At 53.6% G+C, this 20,680-nt stretch overlaps 3 protein-coding genes across 6 annotated transcripts; 2 read left to right on the top strand and 1 right to left on the bottom strand.

Annotated features, from left to right (window-relative positions):
- Positions 1 to 581: 581 nt before the first annotated feature.
- LOC103096972 (leukocyte immunoglobulin-like receptor subfamily A member 4) lies at positions 582 to 3,602 on the bottom strand. Of its 3 annotated transcripts, none has more exons than XM_056796623.1 (7): positions 3,459 to 3,602; positions 3,288 to 3,329; positions 2,303 to 2,578; positions 1,670 to 1,957; positions 1,456 to 1,497; positions 889 to 942; positions 582 to 731 (listed from the first exon to the last, which is right to left on the bottom strand). In XM_056796623.1, exons 1-7 carry the CDS (start codon positions 3,493 to 3,495, stop codon positions 637 to 639), a joined length of 834 nt encoding a protein of 277 aa, XP_056652601.1. In that variant the 5' UTR covers positions 3,496 to 3,602; the 3' UTR covers positions 582 to 636. The 3 variants fall into 3 exon arrangements, with proteins under 3 accessions (XP_056652601.1, XP_056652602.1, XP_056652600.1); XM_056796624.1 differs by having other exon boundaries at positions 3,416 to 3,508; XM_056796622.1 differs by having other exon boundaries at positions 2,303 to 3,329; positions 3,459 to 3,565.
- Positions 3,603 to 3,633: 31 nt separating this feature from the next.
- Positions 3,634 to 6,280, top strand: LOC130454002 (platelet glycoprotein VI-like). Its single transcript, XM_056796625.1, has 5 exons — positions 3,634 to 4,422; positions 4,680 to 4,715; positions 4,829 to 5,110; positions 5,253 to 5,534; positions 5,876 to 6,280. Exons 1-5 carry the CDS (start codon positions 4,323 to 4,325, stop codon positions 5,947 to 5,949), a joined length of 774 nt encoding a protein of 257 aa, XP_056652603.1. The 5' UTR covers positions 3,634 to 4,322; the 3' UTR covers positions 5,950 to 6,280.
- Positions 6,281 to 6,446: 166 nt separating this feature from the next.
- LOC103097132 (platelet glycoprotein VI-like) lies at positions 6,447 to 10,872 on the top strand. 2 transcript variants are annotated; one of them, XM_056796620.1, is made up of 6 exons: positions 6,447 to 6,713; positions 7,123 to 7,298; positions 7,460 to 7,489; positions 7,616 to 7,900; positions 10,238 to 10,531; positions 10,651 to 10,872. In XM_056796620.1, the coding sequence occupies exons 2-6, from the start codon at positions 7,265 to 7,267 to the stop codon at positions 10,767 to 10,769; spliced, it is 762 nt and encodes a 253-aa protein (XP_056652598.1). In that variant the 5' UTR covers positions 6,447 to 6,713; positions 7,123 to 7,264; the 3' UTR covers positions 10,770 to 10,872. The 2 variants fall into 2 exon arrangements, with proteins under 2 accessions (XP_056652598.1, XP_056652599.1); XM_056796621.1 differs by lacking the exon at positions 7,460 to 7,489 and having other exon boundaries at positions 6,450 to 6,713.
- Positions 10,873 to 20,680: the final 9,808 nt, after the last annotated feature.

Below are 20,680 nucleotides of genomic sequence, written 5' to 3'. Positions count from 1 at the left end.
CCTTACCAGGGTTCTGCAGAGATCCACACAATGAATGGGAGAAAGCCTCCAGGGAAGGCAGATCCCGGCTAAACCCCAGAAGATTAGTTCTTAGAGTGGAATGAAAGTGGGGAGACCCAGATTCAAATTCAGCCCTCAGGGCAACACTTTAGGATTAGCAGAAACCTGGTGAATGCAAAGGATGCAGAAACTGCTTCCAACCTCAGAGCCTCCAGGCAGGAGAAGCTTCCTAACTGCGGCCCTGCACCTCGATCAACAGTCAGCTCTGGGGGTTGCTTTTAAACCCCTACCTTCCTTTTAGAATCCAGGCCTATTGGACCTAAAGCAGAAGACGAGGAGGGCTGGGAAGGAGGGAGGGGAAAGGGTGCTCAGCCCGGCCCCTCTTCCTGTTGGGGTGCCCCCCCATGTGATGGCCGCCATGTCTTCCATTGAAAGGGATGCATTAGAGGATCTCTGGATCCCGTCAGGGCCATTCCTGGGGGGTCTCTGCCCCCCCCCCATTATGGAGGTCAGGCTGGCTTGAAGCTTCATCCCTTCGAGCCCCTGGAAGCCCTTCCCCACGGAGCACGCACTCCCCAAGGTGTCTTTCAGCTCTTTATTTGTCTGCCGGTGGGGGGCTCCGGGAGGGGGCCCAGTCTAGGCCATGGGGGCCACCAGAACGAGGAGGATCAGGCCGGCCAGGACCATGTGCACGAGGCGGCGGCGCCCTCTGGAATCCCAGAGGGTGACTCCTAGAAGCACACGGCCAGCGCACGTTGGGGGGAGAGGGAGCCCCTGCCCTGCCCTCCACCCATCCGACCCCCAACCCAGTCTGGGGGAAGCTGGGGAGACACCGGATGGGGTGCTCTGCCCAAGCTCCCGGCCTCCCGGACCCCACTTCCTACTAACCCGGCCTGGCTTCGGAGCTCAGCTTGTTGAGGAAGAAATGGGGGCCCGGATTGCCTTGTAGGAAGGGGCAGAGACAAGAGGGGGGCTGGCAGCCGCTCCTGGGGCTCCCCAGCACCCCGACCCCTCCCTGCAATAGGTTACCCTGAGTGGGGGGTCCACAACCCAGCTCGTCAAGGGCTCCCTCACTGCCCTTATGGGCCTCAGTTTCCCTTTCTGTAAAGGCGGAAGATTAAGGTCGGGGCTTGTTCCCTTCTGACTCCCTCAGCGATGGCTCTGTCTAGGGAAGTGGCCGGAAGGCTTTCTGAAGGCCAGCAGCTGGGTGGTGCAATGGGCAGGGCAGGGCCTCCTATAGGGGCTCCTCCCAGATCCAGGAAATAAAATGAAAGGCCTCCTCGGGGGTGCCCGCGGCCCGGGGAGGCTAGGGAGGGCCCCCGCCACGTCTGGGGAGTGGACATCCGGCCTTCCCTTAAAGATCTCCAGGGACAGGTGACCATCCCGGGAGGCCCCCTGGCCTCCTCTGATCTGAGGGCCCGGGCAGCACGGTGGCCTGCCGGGGGCCCCACTTACCGAACCAGAATTCCGAGGAGTGCTTGTGGTCCTTGGGGACATCTGAATGGGGAGCGGGCCGGAGTGAGGGCCAGGCTGCGAACCCCAACCCCAGCGACTCCCCCCTTCTGCCACGGGCTGGCCTGGCACAAACCCGCTCTGCGGCAATGCCAGGAGGGGCGGGCTGGAGCCCCGAGCCCTGGCCGCAGCTCCACCCCCTCGGCCCGCTCCCCACCTTGGGCCACGCTGAGCGCCACGGCATTGCTGGGAGACGACCACTCTTGGGGGTAGCGCGGGTCAAGGCCGAAGCACTGGTACGTGCCCTGGTGGTCCAGGGTCGCCTCCGCGATGACGAAGTCCGCCTGGTTCCCCTGTGCCGCCCTGGTCGCCGGGGGGCCGCCCCCCTCCTTGACCAGCTTGAAAATGCCGAACCCCAGCTTCGAGGAGCACTGCAGGGTCACCTTGTCCCCCAAGACCACCGAGGGGCTGGGCAGCACCGAGAGGGAGGGGCTGGGGAACAAGCCTGGCGGCGGGGGGGGGGGGGGGGGGGGGAGGACTTCAGGGAGGCAGGAGGCCCCGCCCCCCGAAGCGCCAACCCTTTCCTAAGCCCCCCAAAGTGGAGGCGGGGAGCCCTGTGTCCGGAGGGGTCCCCCTCTCCTGAGCCCCCCAAAGTGGAGGCGGGGAGCCCTGTGTCCGGAGGGGTCCCCCTCTCCTGAGCCCCCCAAAGTGGAGGCGGGGAGCCCTGTGTCCGGAGGGGCCCCTCTCTCCTGAGCCCCCCAAATTGGGGGCGGGGAGCCCTGTGTCCGGAGGGGTCCCCCTCTCCTGAGTCCCCCCCACTGTCCTTCCGGGGCTGGGGGGTGGCCCTCACCTGTGACCACCAGCTCCAGGGGCTCACTGGGGTCAGACCAGACGCCCTGGGCTTCGTAGCGGCAGCTATACCGGCCCGCAGAGTCGGAGATCACACTTTCGATGGCCGTGTACACCTGGCTCCCCGGCCATGGCATGCTCCGGAGCTCGTGGAGCCCCTCCTTCTCCAGGCGGTACCCGTCGGCCCAGATGGGGCCACGGCACCAGAACGTCACTGACCCCCCCTCGGAAACGATGGGCCCAGGGGAAACCGAGATGGACGGTTTGAGGGCGCTCTCTGGAGAGGAAGCGGGGCTCCCAGTGACAGGGGCGCCGGCCCCCCCCTGGGAGGGAGCCCCTGGCCCAGCCACAGCCCCGCCCTGGCAGAGAAGCCGCCACCCCATTACAACTGCTCCCCTCCCCCTATCCTGGGAAGAGGGGGCTGTACTCTTCCCCTATGCTGGGGTTTGCCAGAATGGGGGGAGCTGTTCCTCTCCCCCTATGCCGGGGAATAGGGGGAGCTGACTAGAGTGGGGGGCTGTTCCCTTTCTCCTGTTTTGGGGAGGGGGGTCGGCCAGAGTGGGGGGGCTGTTCCTCTCCCCCTATGCTGGGGCAGGGAGAGCTGGCTAGAGTGGGGGTGCTGTTCCTCTCCCCCTATGCTGGGGCAGGGAGAGCTGGCTAGAGTGGGGGGCTGTTCCCTTTCTCCTGTTTTGGGGAGGGGGGTCGGCCAGAGTGGGGGGGCTGTTCTCTTCCCCTATGCTGGGGCAGGGAGAGCTGGCTAGAGTGGGGGGCTGTTCCCTTTCTCCTGTTTTGGGGAGGGGGGTCGGCCAGAGTGGGGGGGCTGTTCTCTTCCCCTATGCTGGGGCAGGGAGAGCTGGCTAGAGTGGGGGGCTGTTCCCTTTCTCCTATTTTGGGGAGGGGGGTCGGCCAGAGTGGGGGGCTGTTCCCTTTCCCCTATTCTGGGGAGCAGGGGTGGGCGGGCCAGAGCAGGAGGGGTACAGACTCACCATCCTCCTCCAGTGCCCTGATCCTCAGGACCAGCCACAGTCCTAGCAGAGAAGCCCCAGTGAGAGCAGCCCGCCCCTCCCCCATGACTCCATTTCCCCTCCCTCATCCCCCTCCTCTCGCCCCTCACCCTTCCCCGCCTCCATGACTCCTCCCGCCCCGCCAGAGCCCACCGAGGAGGCAGAGCAGGGCCCAGGAGGCGGCCGCCATGGTACCAGGAGGAGCCCTGCGGGAGGGGGAGGGGCGGGGTTCGATACAACCGCCCGTGACCCCTCAGGGGCGATCTCTCTAGTCAGTGCCGGCTGCGGCCGCCAGGGGGCAACACGGTGCCGCGGAGGGAGCCGCCTGGAGCTCGCGAGCCGAGATTATCAGCGGAGGGGCCAGTGTGGGCGTGTGATTCGGGGGGGGGTGTCGGGGCTCCTCCGAATCTCTCCCTCGTTCTCCGGGGTGCCCTCACGTAGATTGTGGGGCGCAGTGCTCTCTGTCTCTGACTCGTTTCTTTCCCAGCTGGGGGGGCTCCCGGTGGGCTTCCAGCCTCTGCGCATCCGATGCCAGCAGGGTTCTCGCCACCCCCGGCCGGGGCCATCTCTCTGCTAGCAGAAGGCGGGAAGTGTGTCTGGTCCGTCTCTGGGCGCGAGCGGGGCCCAGGGGCAGCGGCACTATGCCCTTGACCATCGGGCTCCCTCCAGAGGTCGTGGGGAGCCCGGGGGGGATCCTCTCCAAGGGACTCTTCTTTTGTTCTGAAGTCCGCCATCTCCAGAGGGACGGAGAGCTCACTACCATTCGGAGCCTCAGGGGCCACGTCCTGGAGGGGCAGCTCCGGGAAGAAAGAAGTGTGTTGGGTCCCAAGCTTGGCTTCATGAATGTTGAATGGATTGCGGGGAGGGGGGGGCTGCTCACTTTCTGCCTGCTCCCAACTCCCAGAGGCCCAGAAGAAGAGTCTGAGGCCCGGGAGGCCCCCGGGCAGGGGGCGGGACTGAACTCCCCGAGGATCCCTGGTTCAGCTCCCAACGGAGTCAGGTGGGAGAGACCCGCCAATGGCAGAGCTGCTGGGCTCTGCTTCCTGGACCTGCACGTGCTCCCAGCCTGCCCAGCTCCTGACCATGGACCCCTGGCTGCCTGCCCTGCTCTGCTTCGGTGAGCCCCTGCCAGGGATCACCCCGTTACCTCCTATTCTTGAGGGCTTCGGCGGGGGGGAGGGGATGGGGCCAGGGGCGCACAGCCAGCACGGGAGAGGCTGAACTTGAACCCAGACCCCTGGCTGCCTCTCCCCCATGCCTCGGGGCTGGGTCTCTTCCTCGGTAAAATAAGGCACCTGGACCGCGTGGCCCGAGGTCGGGCCCTTGTCCCGGGACACCGAGGAGGCTGGCCGCTCACCAGAGCCTTTTTGACAGGACTGTACCTGGGCTTGAAGATCGGGGCCCAGGAGGGTGAGTGCTGCGCCCGGCCCCTCCGGGAAGGGGCAAGAGGGAGGGGCCGCCCATCCTGGTCCCCGCGCCCGCCCCGGGGGCCGCTGGAACCGCAGGATCCGCTTCCTTTGCAGAAGAGCTGCCCAGACCCCAGATCATTCTGGATAACGGCTCCGTGGTCCCCCTGGGAATGCCTCTGACCATCCGGTGCCGGGGCCCCCCGCAGGCCTTAGTGTTCTACCTGAGGAGGGCCAACCAAACGGAGGACCCCGTGGGGGGCCAGCGCCCCATCTGGAACGAGGTCCTCTTCTCCTTCCCCAAGATGCGGCACACCATGGCCGGCATCTACACGTGCATCTACCTGGCGGGCCTGAAACTGTCCCCTCCCAGCGAGGAAGTGAACCTGGCCGTGGCGGGTGAGGGGCCGCGGGCCCAGCGGGGGGCCTCCGAGCGCCCCCCTCCAGAGGGTCGCCCAGCTGAGGGAGGGGCGGGGTTCTCGCAGCGGGGGGGGGGGGGGGGGCGGGGCTGAAGCCCTTTCCGTCTGCCCCTCGGTCGCAGGCGTGCTCCCCAGGCCCCTGCTCTTCGTCAAGCCCGGCCGGACGCTGGTCAGCGGCTCCCCCATGACGCTCCGGTGCTGGTCGGACCAGAAGCTGGACCGCATGTTGGTGTACCACAAGCAGGGCCGCGTCCCGCCCACGTTCCGGAAGACGCCCCACTCGGTGGGGCAGCTCCGGTTCTCCCGGGTACGGAAGGAGTACGCGGGCACCTACTTCTGCATCGGCTACAGCAGCTCGCAGCCCTTCATGTGGTCCCTGCCCAGCGACCCCCTCGTCCTGAAAGGTGAGGCTCCCCGCGGGACCCGGGCGGCCGGGAGGGCGGGGCTGAGCCGTTTCCGGGAGGAGACCGCCAGAGGCAGGGACCCCGGGGCGGGGCTGAGCCCATTTCCCGGAGGAGACCGCCAGAGGCAGCGACCCTGGGACCCCGGGGCGGGCGGGAGGGCGGGGCTGAGCCCATTTCCCGGAGGAGACCGCCAGAGGCAGCGACCCTGGGACCCCGGGGCGGGCGGGAGGGCGGGGCTGAGCCCATTTCCCGGAGGAGACCGCCAGAGGCAGCGACCCTGGGACCCCGGGCGGGAGGGAAGGGCGCGCGGCGCCTGGGCGGTAAAGGCGTCCGTCTCTCAGTGATCTCCGGCCAGGATCCTGCCGTGGGGAGCGTCGTCGTGGTCCTAGGCGCCCTGGGCGCCCTGCTGTCCTAGGCCCGAAGCCAAGCTCGCCCTCGGCGGACAATAAAGCCCCAGCCCAAGCTGCGTGTGTTCTCTGTGTCCTGGGGCCGGCTGCGCTGGGGGCGGGCACGAGGGACAAGCCGCGGGAAGTGCCCCCCCTCTGGGCACATCTGGGGCGGGGGCGCACACTGTGGCCACTCGGCCTCTGTCCAGCCCCCCAGCCGGCCTGTCCGCCTCTGGAGCGCCCCCTCCCCGGGTTCGGCCCCTCCTCTCCTCCCACCCGCGTCCTTGTGGGTCAGGCACGGCGGAGACCACGAGGAGATTCCTGGGGAATTGTCTCCTGAGCGCAGGGGGCGACGGCTGGCAGAACGGGGGGGGGGGGGGGGGGGGCGCATAGCGGAAGCCAACAGGCACGGCGCGTGCGGTTGGTTGCGACCCCGCCGCGGCAGGAGCCGCTCCGAGGGAAGAGGGGAATTTGCTGCGGGCGGGCGGGGGAGGGGAGAGGACCCGCGTCTCGCCTCGGGTGGCGGCTGGCATTCAAGGTCTCCCCCAGCCTTCCCCGCCCCCCTAAAGCCGCCCCTCAAACTAAATAAAAACCGGATCAAACAGCAGAAGCCGGGCTTCTGGAAAGCGCTGAATACCAGTTGCACCTCGGCGGCTCTGCCACCGCTCCCTGGGAGATGCGTGCGTTGTTAGCCCCGTTTTAGAGACGGGGAAACCAAGGCATACCCAAGCTAGCGCCAGAAGCTGCATTTGAACTCGGGTCTCTCCGAGTCCTGCACCACCACAAGCCCCAGGTATGTAAAGGGGAAATCTGGTTGCCGTTCAAAGCACTTCCTTGCCAGGCTCATGCCCACCTACCCGCGCTGTGAGACACTGCCCCCCCCTTATGCAAGGAGGCTGCCCCCCCCCCCTCTGAAGCCCCAGGGTGCCGGGGGTCCTCCCTCCTCCAAGATGACTCCAGGGTGTCTCCTCTACAACTCAGCGCGCCTCCAGTAGCTGCGGGGTATACAGTAGGCGCTCCATATATGCTTGGGGCCTGACCTCAGGACTTCTGCCTTTCCAGCAGGCTGAACCGCGGGGTCTGATCTTCCCTGGTGCGTCCTGCCTTCTCAGGGAGTTGAGCACCTCCCCCCCCCCTCCCCCTCCCCGGGCCAGGCCGGTGCCCCGCGCAGCTCTCCAACCCAAGCCCCTGACCCTCCCTAGGTCTCTACAGCCTCTTCCCGCCTAAGACGGGTCACGTGGAGAAGGACGGGCCAATGGCAGAGCTGCTCCGGCTCAGCTTCCGCAAGCCCCTGCCGAAGCTCCCGCGTGCTCCTGCCGGCCAAGAAGCCCCAGCGCCCCGACCATGGGCCCTTCCTTGGCCGCTCTGCTCTGCCTCCGTGAGCCCGGGGCGGGAGAGGGGGGTGACCTGGGGAAGGAGGCAGGAAGGGGCGTCCTGGGGAAGGGGGGCGGGGGAGCAGAGGGAGTCCCCGAAACCCCCAGGCGGCGGGCAGGGAGAATGGGGGGGCGGGGCGGCCTCTCATGGGGGTCTTTCTAACAGAACTCTGTGCGGTCCGCGCCTATGAATTCTGTGAGTCTCCCCCCGCAGCCCCGGGGAGGGGGAGGGGGGGCTCTGGGCTGCCCGGGAGGGGCGGGGCTTGGCAGGGGCGGGGCCTGCCCCCGCCCCGCCCCACGTCCCGCTCCGCTCTCCTTGCAGTCGACTTCCCGGGACCCTCGTTGGAAGCTTGGCCCAAGACCCCCGTGCCGCTGGGGGGCAACCTGGTCCTGCACTGCAAGGGGGGGCACGAGCGGGGCTTGTACCGCCTCTACAGGGAGGCCGTGGAGGAGCCCGTGGCCTTCGAGGACTCGTGCCAGGAGAGCTGGAGCTCCCTGTTCATGTACTCCAACGTGAGCACGGCGCACACGGGCCGCTTCCGCTGCCACTACAGCTTCCACTCGTTCTGGTCCAAGCTCAGCGACCCCCTGGACGTGCCGGTGTCCGGTGAGGGCCGCCCCTCCCCCTCCCTCCTGGCCTGAGCAGCCCCCCTCACCCCAGCACAGAGTCCCCCTCTGGAGAGCCAGGGCCGCCCCTCCCCCTCCCTCCTGGCCTGAGCAGCCCCCCTCACCCCAGCACAGAGTCCCCCTCTGGAGAGCCAGGGCCGCCCCTCCCCCTCCCTCCTGGCCCCGCCCTGCCTGGCCTGAGCAGCCCCCCTCACCCCAGCACAGAGTTCCCCTCTGGAGAGCCAGGGCCGCCCCTCCCCCTCCCTCCTGGCCCCGCCCTGCCTGGCCTGAGCAGCCCCCCTCACCCCAGCAGAGTTCCCCTCTGGAGAGCCAGGGGCGGCCAGGGCTGCCCCCTCCCCCTTCCCACAGCCCCTCTAGGGGGACCCGGGGTGGGCCACTTGGGCTGATGGGGAGGAAGATGGCAGGAGCCTGGGGGACCCCCCAAGGGAGAGGGGGTGAGCCTGGGGGCTCAGTGGACGGAGAGCCAGGCCTGCCTAGAGACGGGGGTCCTGGGTTCCAAATCAGACCTCAGACACGTCCCAGCCGGGTGACCCTGGGCCAGTCACTCACCCCCATGGCCGCCTCTTCTGCCTGGGAACCAGCCCACTGAGATAAGGTGAGAGGTTCAAAAAGGGAGGGGCCAGGTCCGTGCAAGGCCTCGCTGGGCCGGGAAGGGCTGCCTGGTGGAGGAGGGCTTGGTTCTGTTGGGCCCCCCCAGGAGGCCGAGGCCACAGACCCTGCCATGGCAGAACGAGAAGGTGGGCAAGAGGAGGGCCTGGGGAAACTGAGGCACATGCTGACCCCAAGGACAGGATGGAGTCCGCTGCCTTCTGTCCCTCCCCATGCCTTCCCTCTGTCTCCTTAAAGACCTTTTCTTTCCCCGACGCCAACGCCGCGGAAGCATCTTGTCCACCCTCGCTTTCTGGAGTTCTGAGGGGCCCCCTCGAACCCGCCCTTCTGCGGCGCTTCAGGCCTCCCGCCCGGCCCCCTGGGAGTTTCTAGGTGGGAGCCTGCCTGGGTGCCTCCAGCCTCCAGCTCGCAGCCTGCCGCTGCTCTCCTGTGTGAAGACATTTCTGCTTACTGAAGCCATGTGGGTTCCAGGCCGAAGAGCACCGAGCGCTAGGACATGGGGAAGAAGTGACTTACCCAGGGTCACCCAGCTAGGAATCATCCGAGGCCAGATTGGAACCCAGGACGGCCTGTCTCGAGGCCTGCCAAATAGAGAGTCTGACCTTCCACCTTAGAATCAATACTGTATCTTGGTTCTAAGGCAGGAGAGCGGTGAGGGCGAGGCCATGGGGGTGAGTGACTTGCCCAGGGTCACATAGCTGGGAAGTGTCTGAGGCCAGATTGGAACCCAGAACCTCCCATTTCTAGGCCCGGCTCTCCATCCACTGAGCCAGACAATGGCCCTTCCAAAGAGTTTGATGTCTGTGGAGAAAGAGCGGCCAAGATCGAGGGACCACCAGCAGTCATTTTATTTCATGGAGGTGGGGCGGCGTTTTGGCCCCCTCTCCTGTGTGGAGCTCCCATGGTTGTCTTTGGGGCGCCGCTAACGGGCGCACGGCTCCGCAGAACCACAAGGGCCTCGGCTTTTCTCCCGGAAACGTCCCCCCCTTTCCCTTCATTACATGACTCTGATGGGCGAGAGCAGCAAGCAAGCGCCGCCATCCTTAATACTACAGCGGCAGCACGTCCCTTTCGTCTGGGACTCAGTTTCTCCTTCTGTAAAATGGCAGGCTTGGGCCGGATCCAACCCCAAATCCTATGACCTGTGACCCCACTCTGCCCCGACTCTCTCCACTTTCTAACCGCCTCACCCGGCTCCCCAAGAGCGCTCGTGTGTGCCGATAGGCGATGGCGGCTCCTCCTGTCATGGCTCCTACAGTTCAGGCCGCGTGGCTTCTCCATCCCCCACAATCCTCGGTTGAGCTGCCCCACACTCCCAGGCTGCAGCACGATGGACTCCTGGAGCCGGAAGAGGCCTTGGAGACATTCTCATGCCATCCCCTCACTTTGCAGAGAGGGCAGGACTAGCCAGGGTCCCAGAGCGATGACAGATGATCACTCCTCCAGGCCTCCCTCCTTTCTCCCGGTCAGGCCCAGCCTCTCTCCTCTTCCTCGAGGATCTGGCCGGAAGCCCCTTCAGAATCAGTTTGGAGATCTCAAGGGACCAGGAGCTCCAGTGCACCTGTGCCCCGCCCCCCAGAGAAGGGGACTGAGGAAAGGGGGGTGTCTGGCCCATGGCACTCGAGGGAGAGGGAGACCCTGAGCCCAGAACGAGAAGGCCGGGGAGGGAGGAGATGGGCTCTCTGACCTCCAGGCTCTTCCCTTCCAGATCTCTATGAAAAACCTTCCCTGTGGGTAGTTCCTGGCCTCATTGTGCCCACAGGAAAGAATTTCACCTTGTACTGCCGGTCCGAAGTGGGCTTGGACAGGTTCGTCTTGTACCACGACTTTCTGGAGGAGGGATTTGAGACCATCTTGCCCGAGAAGATCCAGAAGAATAAGGCCACCTTCTCCTTCTTCAACAAAACAGACGCGATGGATGGCTCTTACCAATGCTTTGGTTTCATGAGTAGTGAACCTTTCTACTGGTCCAACAGTAGCGACATCCTGATGCTAAGCAGAGGTGAGCGGCCCGGATGATGCACAGCAGGCCGGGGATCTGCTTGGCCCCTGGAGGATTCTGGGAAGGCGTGGGCCCCAGCCCCCAGTCCTCCACAGCCTCTCTGCTCCCTGTCCCCTCAGCGGTCCCTTCCAGGTATTGTAGCCCAGTTCATCTTGCGCACGCGGTCCTGACCCTGGAGATCCTGAGAGTCTTCCTGACCGAGTCCTGGCACAAACCGCACCAATGGATGCAGAATTGAAGCCAGAAGACCCAAGTCTGAGGAGCAGGAGGAAGGCAGGCAGAGCTCCAAGACCCCCACATGCCCCTGTCACACTGGGACGATCAATAAACAGCTGGTTGTGTGTGTTGTGTGGCCTCTGTGTTTAGTCTGGGGGAAGGGGGTAGCCCTTAAACAAGCCACAAAAGCTTAAAGATCTTTCATTTCCGCAAGGCTCATTGCAGATTCTTAGACACAGTTCCACACTCATGGCTTATCTGTGATAATAGACCCGACTGGAGTGAGAACGCTAGACCACCCTCTCTTCTGAAATACACAAACCGTGCAATATTGTCCAGAACCAACATGGAGGTAGAGGCACGGCACAGTCAAGGGGTGGAACAAGAGGAGCAGAAGCCCAGCTTGCCATGATTCTTTCAGTCTAGAACAGGTGCCAGGCCACTTTCTGAGTCACAGTCATTACAGGCCAGGGCAGCTCAGACAGACCAAGGCTGCGGAGCCTGAGGGGGATCTGAGTCAGCAAACATTTCTGGATGGAAAAGAGGTCCAGGGTCTCCCCAGGTTGTGCTGCTGCCCACTCCCCTCTGCCCAAAGTCTTCATAGCCCATCACTGAACATTTATTCAGTACCCACTTCCTGGAGGCACTGTGCTAAGCTCTGGAGACACAAAAAAAGCAAAAGACTGTCTTCAACAACCTCACAATCTACTGGGGGGAAGTAATAAAGTTCAAACAGAAAGCTAATATGTGCCAGGGAAGCTCAAGACAAACAGAAGAGAATGGCATATATATATATATACACACACACACAAGCAGAGGCTCAGGGGAAAATGCAGTTTGGATACAAGTACAATAAGAATTTCTAGGAGAATTAAAGCAAGAGCTTAAAAAAGTTTTATGATTTCTTCAAATATGATGCCTAGGTTCTATTTTTGTTGTTCTTGGCTTCCAGATAGTTCAATGATTCCTAAATTATCTCTCTTCAATCTATTTTATAGGTCAATTATTTTTCTTGTGAAATATTTCACATTTTCTTCTATTTTTCCACTGTTGACTTTGTTTTATTATTTCTTGATCTGTCATGGAGTTGTCAGCTCCCAAATGACCAATGCAATTTTCAAGAATGATTTTCTTCAGTAAGGTTTTTTATTTCTTATGCCTAAGCTGTTAATTCTTTTTTTTTTTTAAGAATTGGGAAAAGAAGTGAAGAAAAGGGGGGAAAGAAACAGAAAGCAAAGTAGGAATTGAAAGAATCTATCTGTTATCTCCTGAAACAGCAAAATGAAAATTCCCATGAATACTGTAACCAATAATCCAAAACTCCCAGGTCAAAGAGGAAATACTGGAAATGGCAAGAAAGAATTCAAAGTATTGGGCTGCCAGTCAGGATCAAACAAGATTCAGTGGCCACAACCATAAAGGACCAGAGGGCTTGGAATATGAGATTCTGCAAGGCAAAAGATCTCAGATTACAATAAAGAATGACCTCCCCAGCAAAACTTAGTATAATCCTTTAAGGTGAAACATGGATTTTTAATGAAATAGAAGATTTCCAAGCATTATAGACCAAAAAAGACCAGAGCTGAATAGAAAATTTGACACTAAATACAGGAATGAAGAGAAGTATAAAAGGATCAATATTAGTGAGAATGCATGAGACTAAATTAGGTTAAATTGCTTATATTTGTATATGTGGAGATTATATTTATGCCCTCTTACTTTATCATCACCAAGGTCTTAGAAGGAATCTAATTAGATAGCTGACATAGGTGTGGTTCTATTATAAGTTTGGATGATTTAAAAAAGAAGAGTGGAAAGAGTGGGTGAAAGTAATGCACTGAGAGAAGTGGGAAGGGAGAGTAAGTATGAGGGAAGTTATGGGTTGTGCAATGAGGAATTTTAATTGAGGGGGAGGATGGTGAGCATTAATTAAAAATTAATTAATTAAAAGCAAATTAATTAGTTAAAAGCAAAATGGGCTCTTAAAGAGGGAGCTGAGCTTAACAAAAAAGAAGGAAAAATATAAGAGATTAGGATTGAAGGAAACAAATAATTAACAATCATAACTAGATATGAATATGATGAATTCACCCATAAAATGGAAGAAAGGAAAATATCCAATCTCAACTGTGCATGGTACCATCACAAAAACTATGTTAGAACATAAAAACCTCATAAATGAATCCAAGAAAGCAGAAATATTAAATGCATGGGGGTTTTGTTTGTTTGTTTGTGGTTGTTGTTGTTGTTAAATTCTTACCTTCTGTCTTGGAGCCAATACTGTGTATTGGCTCCAAGGCAGAAGAGTGGTAAGGGCTAGGCAATGAGGGTCAAGTGACTTGCCCAGGGTCACACAGCTGGGAAGTATCTGAGGCCAGATTTGAACCTAGGACCTCCTGTCTCTAGGCCTGGCTCTCCATCCACTGAGCTACCCAGCTGCCCCTAAATGCATGTTTTGTTGAACATGATGTAATAAAAATTACATTTGATAAAGGGACTTTGAATCAAAGATAAAATTTAATTAGAAACTAAACAACTCAATCCTAAAGAATGGATGGGTTAAAGAACAAATTCCAGAAAAATCAATCATTTCATCAAAGATAATGACCAAAAAAAAAATGAGACAAGATACAAAAATATGTGAGAGGTAGCCAAAGCAGTACTTAGGGGGAAATTTATATCTCTAAATGTTCATATCAGTTAAAGAAAGGAGCAAATCAATGAATTAATCATTCAACTAAAAAAAAAACCTAGAAAAATAACAAAGTTTAAAACTTAGATTAATCACCAAAATAGAAAGTCTAAAAATTAAAGGAGCGATTAACAAAACTGGAAGTTTTAAAAGAACAAACAAACATTAAACTAGGGCTGCTTTAAACAGTAATAACAATAAAATAGATGTGCCATTACCTAATTTTATTTTTAAAAGAAAACTAAATTCCTTAGTACCAGAAATAATAAAGTTGAATTCATAACCAACAAAGAAGAAATAAAAGCAATTGAGTTATTTTGTCCAATTTTATGCCAATAAAACTGACAACCTAAATAAAATGGATGAATATTTATAAAAATATAAATTACCTAGATTAACAGAACAAGAAATAGATTATTTAAATAACCCTATGTTAAGAAAAAGAAGTTGTGGGGTAGCTGGGTGGCTCAGTGGATTAAAAGCCCTGCCTAGACATGGAAGGTCCTGGGTTCAAATCTGGCATCAGATACTTCCTAGCTGTGCCCCCGGGTCCATAGCAAGTGATTTAGCCCTTATTGCCTAGCCTTTACCACCCTTCTGCCTTGGAACCAATACACAGTATTGATTCTAAGATGGAAGGTAAGGGTTTAAAAAAAAAAGTTGAACAAGTCATCAATAAAATTCCAAACCTAGGCCCAGATGATTTAAAAGTATATTCTACCAAATAATCAAAGAATAATTAATTCCAATACTCCATATACGGTTTGAAAAAATAGGTAAAAGTCTTACCAAATTCCTTCTATGACACAAATATGGACTTGATACCTAAACCACCGAGAGTGAAAGCAGAGAATGAAAGCTATAAACCAACTTCCCTGATGAGTTTTTATGCAAAATTTTAAAATTAAATACTAGTGAGGAATCCACAGCAATGTATCACAAAGGTCATGCACTATTAACCAGGTGGAATTTATTCCTGGAATGCAAGGCTGATTCAATATCAAGAAAACTATAAACATAACTTACTGAATTAATAACAAAACCCACAAAAATCATATTACTTAAACAAATGAAAACTTTTGACAAAATAAACATCTATCCTGTTTTAACACCTGAAAGCATAGGAATAACAAATTGAAAATTTTTATTTAATTAATTAATTTAGAATATTTTTCCATGGTTACATGATTCATGTTCTTTCCCTCCCCCCAACTCCCCACAACTGACATGTAATTCCACTGGGTTTTACATGTGTCACTGATCAAAGCCTATTTCCATATATGATCATTGCACTAGGGTGATCGTTTAGAGTCTACATTGGGGCTTTTCTTAAAAAAGGATAAGCAGAATCTATCAAAAGCTAAAGTCAGTGTTATCCATTATCTGTGATGGGGACAAGCCAGAAGCATTGCCAAAAAGATGAGGAGTAAAGCAAAGAGGTCCATTATCACCATTATTGTTCAGTGTTGTAGTAGAAATCTGAAGGAAGAAGCCTGCGTTGGTGGAACCCTTGCTGAAGACACCACCAGGACTTCTAGCTGAGGACTGCCAGGACTTCCATGTGAAGATCAGGACCTGAGGGAGCCCCTGCCAGAGGCTGAGCCAGACTTCATTGGAGCAGCACTTAGGGCCGGTAGGCTAGACCAGGATTTGTCTCCTTCCTACATTTCCTACTTTCACTATTTCTACCCTGTTATAAATAAAAGCTGCTAACAGTCATTTTGACTTTGGGGCTATTTTACAATTGGCGACCACTTTTATAACTCGCATATTGAGCAAAACCTAATTTAAATCTTATAAAAGTTAATCAAAATAATTAACAACTTCAGCAAAGTTTCAGGTTATAAAAGAAACCCACACAAGTCATGAGCATTTCTGTATATTATCAATAAAATCCAACTGGAATAGGAGAAATTCCCTGTGAAATAACTACGTACTGTATTAAATTCTTATAAATTCTTGATCTGGCTGGAGATTGCAGAGATCCAATGAATGAAAATGAGACCTCCAGCATTGGGGGGAAGGGGATGTCCTGTTCCAGGTGAGGCTCTTGGAACATTATGTGGTGGAGGAGGAGTGATGGCTGAATATGCCTAGAGACTTGGGAGCCCCCCGAAATCTATGTTAAGGTGATGGTCAGCCCGGCAGTACCAGCCCTTCTCCACATTTATGAAAGTATTCCAGCGAGTCCCATGCAGGAGGAAAATGCGGGTGATCGACAGATCCCCAAATTACTTCTTCAGCCAATCAGACATGGCTGTGTCCAAGCAGATAACGGGTCTACGCTAAACCTGTTGGGTGGAACACGGCCATTTCCCTCCATCCAGAGAGCGTTTGTTTGAGTAAGTATCAGGGAGCATGGAGTGGCGCATCCCACTTTCTTTAAGCCTGTGTGAATGAAGGTCAGAGAAAACAGGCTGCATAGGAGATGGGGCAGTGCTTGTGTACATGGGTGACTTTAAGAAAAAGAGATAAGTCACAGAGAGAGCTTTTCGTTAAGGGAATTAGGCCAAAAAGGTTCCCCAGGAGGAGAGCCCCAGCTGGAGAAGCACCTTTCAGATAGTCGGCAGTGAAAAACCTGGGAAAAGAGCAATCTCCAGTCTCTTCTGTTCCCACTATGATCAGGGACTCTGAGTTGTTTGTGCCTGGGACAGGAGGCCCCTCTGCTTCCAGCCCCAGGAGGAGAGATTCAACAAGGATCACCAAGAAAAGGAATAGATTGTGGCAGAGAGCAGTCTGTGAGAGGATGGAGGTTTTGAGAGTTTAATAGAAATCCTGAATTTTGTGGACAATTATTAATTATGCTTTAGAACAAAATGGGACAGAAGCAGTCCAGGATGAGTAGAGCAAGAGGAAGCAAGAATAAAACTGCACAAGCAGTGGAAGGGACAGACATGCAGGAGGAAGAGGAGAAGAATTCAGAAATCGATACAAAGAGAGAAAAGTTATGGATTCTCCTTGAAATCCCGCCTCCTCCTGCCATCCCACCAGGCTTAGGTGAAGTGGTGAAGCCATGCCCAGAGAGGGAAGCTCCCCATAGATGGAGAATTGAAATAGTGGTCGAATTCACTAGTAACCCCCTGAGTGGCTCTGAGGGAGAAATGGAAAGTCCTCCAGAAGCAGAGAGAGAGGATGAGCAGGATGCTCCCCTCAAGACCAGAATGCTGCAGTTCCTCAGGAGAATGTCATTCAGGGCAGGAGAACAGATGTGCCCCAGAACCAGAACTTGAATGAGGTTTATGAAGCCAAAAAGGAGAAAGATGAAGCCCCCACTGATTTTCCAAACTCTGGCTTACATGTAACTGCTAATCCTTGGCCAGATAGCAGCAGAAGTTTCCAGAAAGTGGAAGATGGATGAATAATCCATTAAAGGAGCTCTTCCAGAAAACTCAAGAGGTATTCAGTGAAAAAGGAGCTACAGCAGGAAAGACAGACTAAGAATAGACAGATTCCTAGGAAGGAAGGATGGAGCCATCAATTTGGGAGGCTCCAGAGGCTATATATGATCACTGGGGAGAAATAGAGCACTTGAAAGAGGATCTTCCCAAACAACAGAGAATCTTTTGCTCTCTTTTACAGAGATTGAAGATGGATATTGTAAAAATTAAAATTAATGTGCAATAATAAAATATTATGTTTTAGGAGATGTATTAGTGTTCATTTGAAATAAAGGAATAAAAGGGATACAAAATAAAAACCACATGCCCATGGCTAATCAGCCTATAAAAACCCCCCTGCGCTTACCATCTTTGCCATGCTCAGGACAGGAAGCTAAAAGAGGCCAGAGCCAGAATGCCCACTGAATTTATCCCCTGTCTACAGGAAGTACATAATGACAGGAAATCAGTGGGCTCCTGGGAAATGTAGTTCTTTTTTCAGGGTAACAGGTTTTCAATTATACATTATACAAGAGAGAAAAGCCATTGAGCACTGAAACCAGGACATAGATAATTCGGAAAGCTAAGCAGGAGAGAAAAGAGAGCCCAGCTGATTTCTCAAACTGGCTGAGAGGTTTAGCAGACAGATACCTTAGACTGGATATGAATGATCCCATGAGGCAAGAAGTTCTAAAGATCTGTTTTGTGAGCAAATCATGGCCAGACATGAGCAATAAAATCTGAAGCTAGACAGATGGGCCCTTAAACCTCTAGAGGAGTTCCTCCAAAAAGCAGAGATTATATATATAGAAAGAGAAGATAACAGAATTAAGGAACTGACCAGAGTTATAACCCAAATTTTGAGAAAGCCTTTGGAAGAGCAGAAGAGGTTAATGCAAAATGAACGTGCCAGATTGAGACAGACAGTGAGAGAAGAAAGAAGAAGGGAAATACAGAATAAAAGAGAGAAATCACAGAAGAGAAAAGAAATGTCGTCTCCAAGCGAAGTCCCTACATGCTCTGCCTGTAATCAGCCCAGCCACTTAAAGGGGAGGTGACTTGCTGAAGTCAAAACAACTAACAAAGGAATCAGTCAAATTTTCTGCTGAGACACAGCTGGAGGATTTTTGGACCCTCCATGCCTCAATGTGAAGCCACTGACTATGATAAGATCTCTTTTACAAGCTTTAGAAACTGCGTGACAAAATTCCCCCCTTCCTTGGGAGGGTGAAGAAAATGTAAATAAGTGCATAATCCCAGGAAACACTGATGATGCCTGCTGTTTGTTTGGTTTTGCTGTTTGTGACTCTGTGTTGTCTGTGTACACACAAAAGGGGGGTTGGGAGAAGAACCCCCTGAGGGATTTGGAGGTACATCTGTTTCTCTCTGTCCCACATCATTCCTAAAAATGGGAGAGCAGACAGGCCAGAGAATGTGTTGGAGAGATTCAAGAAGAAACGAGGATTTTGGGGCCTCTTAAACTTTAAAACCCTCTACTCTTAATAGAGGACAAAAGCAAAAAGATTTGTTCAGCATTTTTTCCTCAGCCCTTTTTCAGCTGAAGTAGCATAGAGGGAAGACTAGAACAAGAAGAGGGAGATTTCATCCCATGATGCCCCAGTCAGGGTCCAGCCCCACTGGTGACTGCAGGGTTCCCGACAGGTGGCGAATGATCAGCCAAAATAAATAAAATAAATAACAAACGGAAGACAGCTTAATCATTATGGCCATGGAACTGCTTTGCGTCTCAGCTGCTCCGCTTTCCCAATGTCTGATCTTTATTTTTATACCCATTTTCTTGGCATGTAGATCACATTACCTAACACACATGTTCAAGGAGAGATAATTAGAAAAGTGATACATTAAGTTTTAACAAATCACTGGATTAACATTCTATATTTTTGTATTGTGATTACAGACAGAATACAAGATAAATGATTTCATCACAGGTGGCTTACTAGGGAGTTTGAGTTACTGATTTGTGTAATTGAGTCACTGAGGCATACTGAAGCTTAGTGTACCTGTACGATTCCTGTACCTATTGTATGCGCCTCTATGATTGATTTGTGTGCTGGCTTCCTGGGAAAGTTTGGGGCTTGGCCTGTAGCTGCAGTTTTGCTGGGAATTGTGTACCTATGTTAAAGTTAATCCATGATAGTCTTTTGGGATTGGGTTGGAGGGTCTGGTCTTTTGGTGATGTTTTGGGGAATTACGGTACAGGTGTTTTGCTCTTGCATTATTCCTTCTAGGGAAATAATAATCATGTGAATTCATAGATAAGGGGCATTGATGAAAGGGGTCATGCAAGGGGGATAGAGTTGGCAGTCACATGTCGCCCAGGACCACTCTGTGGTCTCCCCAGCTACCACGTGTGACTCTGTCAAGGCATCGTGGCCTGACGGCTCCCAGCACCATGATTCAATTGGATTTTTTAATGGTGTTCATTTTAAGGTTGATGTATTTAATTTTGAAAAATCACAAATGATCCTGAAATGTACCTGTGGGATTGTGCGAAATGACTGCAAAGTGAGTCGGTGTTGAAAACTTGTCTATCAAATGTAGAAGATTCCAGATGTTTGATTCTGTACTTAATGATAAGAGAACTGCTCGTTTTTTCCCATTGAGATGTGAAATGAACAATGGTTAGATATTTGAATGTTTGGACATACCTAAAATGTTTGTTGTTTGAGTCAACTGAATTTGAGAATTGAGTGAATGTTGTTAAAAGCCAGCCTGATGCAAAAAGGGTTTTTACTTTGAAGAAGCAGATGGGAAGCAAATTACTGAGAAATGCTGTGCTGACTGTTTAATGAACATAAGGGTTTAATAAAATGAGTGTAAAGTGTACAAGAATTTAATAACAGCTTAGAAGAAGAAGATGTGATGTCATAGGGAGAAAATTCTGTATGATCTAAATTTGGGATTTACAAATGAGAATGTGAAAATGTTATTTGAGTGTATTGAAATAGAGAATAGGGAAACTGTTTATTCTTGCAATGACTGCTGTCCGCTGGCTTATGACTAGAGAGAGCTGCTAAGGGAACCTGAGGCTGCTTGGTTGTAATGGAGGTAGCAATGAGAAATGCTGAGGGATGCTGATACACAAGGGAACTGCTCTAGATAGATACTGGGGAATACTCTGGGGTTTACTCTGGGACTTGCCTACTAATCCCTACTGATGGCTGATGGATCAATCTATTTCCTAACCTCCTTCCTCCCTCATCCTCTCCCTTAACCACCCTCTTCAGGAAGCCTTTGGCTTCCTTCCTCCCCCCCAAGTGAACTATAAAATACTCTAGTTTTCTTTCTCAGGTAAAGGGTTTATTGTGATAACAGGATGGGAAACTGAGGTAAGAGGGATGAGGATGTCCCTAATCTAAAATGAGGGTTTGAGAAAATAGTCCAGTCACAAGCTGTGACTCTAAGACATTTAGGGAGATGGAGGACAACAGCTGTTCAAAATATTCTTTCTTCTTCTTCACAAAATCAGCAAGGTCTCTCAGCTTAACCCCGGAGAGAAACAAAGTTCAAAGTCTCTCCTTCAGCCTGGCTGGTCTCCTTTCTTAGCTTTAACCCCAAAGAAAAAGTTCAAAGTCTTTCAGTTTCTCTGGTCAGTTCAACTCTTAAATAGACCACCAACTCAAAAGCCAAGTTTCTCCTTCTTGTCAACTTCAACTGTCCAAAGCCAGAGAACCCCAAAACCAAGTCAGCCCCACCAGGGTCTTTCAGCCAGGTTCTTCAATCTCCAGAGAAAGTGACTCCAAGACCAGTCCCCTCCCCCTCGTCAGCTCAACTGCCAACTCCTGGGAACATTCCATTTGGAACCCTGGTTCTTGCATCTGGGTTTACAAGTCCTCTCTCTCC

The sequence above is a fragment of the Monodelphis domestica genome, chromosome 4, assembly GCF_027887165.1.
Source record: "Monodelphis domestica isolate mMonDom1 chromosome 4, mMonDom1.pri, whole genome shotgun sequence".
NCBI lineage: Eukaryota > Metazoa > Chordata > Mammalia > Didelphimorphia > Didelphidae > Monodelphis > Monodelphis domestica.
This window is presented reverse-complemented; position numbering and strand designations above follow the sequence as displayed.

What these genes read in the sequence shown, in the direction of transcription:
- LOC103096972 (XM_056796622.1), bottom strand. Translation starts at nt 2,684, where the DNA reads ATGGGGTGGCGGCTTCTCTGCCAGGGCGGGGCTGTGGCTGGGCCAGGG. An exon ending in CTCCTCGGAATTCTGGTTCG is followed by an intron (nt 943 to 1,455) that starts GTAAGTGGGGCC and finishes CCTTCCTACAAG; the next exon opens with GCAATCCGGGCCCCCATTTC. An exon ending in GAGCTCCGAAGCCAGGCCGG is followed by an intron (nt 732 to 888) that starts GTTAGTAGGAAG and finishes GTGTGCTTCTAG; the next exon opens with GAGTCACCCTCTGGGATTCC.
- LOC130454002 (XM_056796625.1), top strand. Translation starts at nt 4,323, where the DNA reads ATGGCAGAGCTGCTGGGCTCTGCTTCCTGGACCTGCACGTGCTCCCAG. An exon ending in GCCTGCCCTGCTCTGCTTCG is followed by an intron (nt 4,423 to 4,679) that starts GTGAGCCCCTGC and finishes CCTTTTTGACAG; the next exon opens with GACTGTACCTGGGCTTGAAG. An exon ending in AGTGAACCTGGCCGTGGCGG is followed by an intron (nt 5,111 to 5,252) that starts GTGAGGGGCCGC and finishes CCTCGGTCGCAG; the next exon opens with GCGTGCTCCCCAGGCCCCTG.
- LOC103097132 (XM_056796620.1), top strand. Translation starts at nt 7,265, where the DNA reads ATGGGCCCTTCCTTGGCCGCTCTGCTCTGCCTCC. An exon ending in GGCCGCTCTGCTCTGCCTCC is followed by an intron (nt 7,299 to 7,459) that starts GTGAGCCCGGGG and finishes TCTTTCTAACAG; the next exon opens with AACTCTGTGCGGTCCGCGCC. An exon ending in CATCCTGATGCTAAGCAGAG is followed by an intron (nt 10,532 to 10,650) that starts GTGAGCGGCCCG and finishes CTGTCCCCTCAG; the next exon opens with CGGTCCCTTCCAGGTATTGT.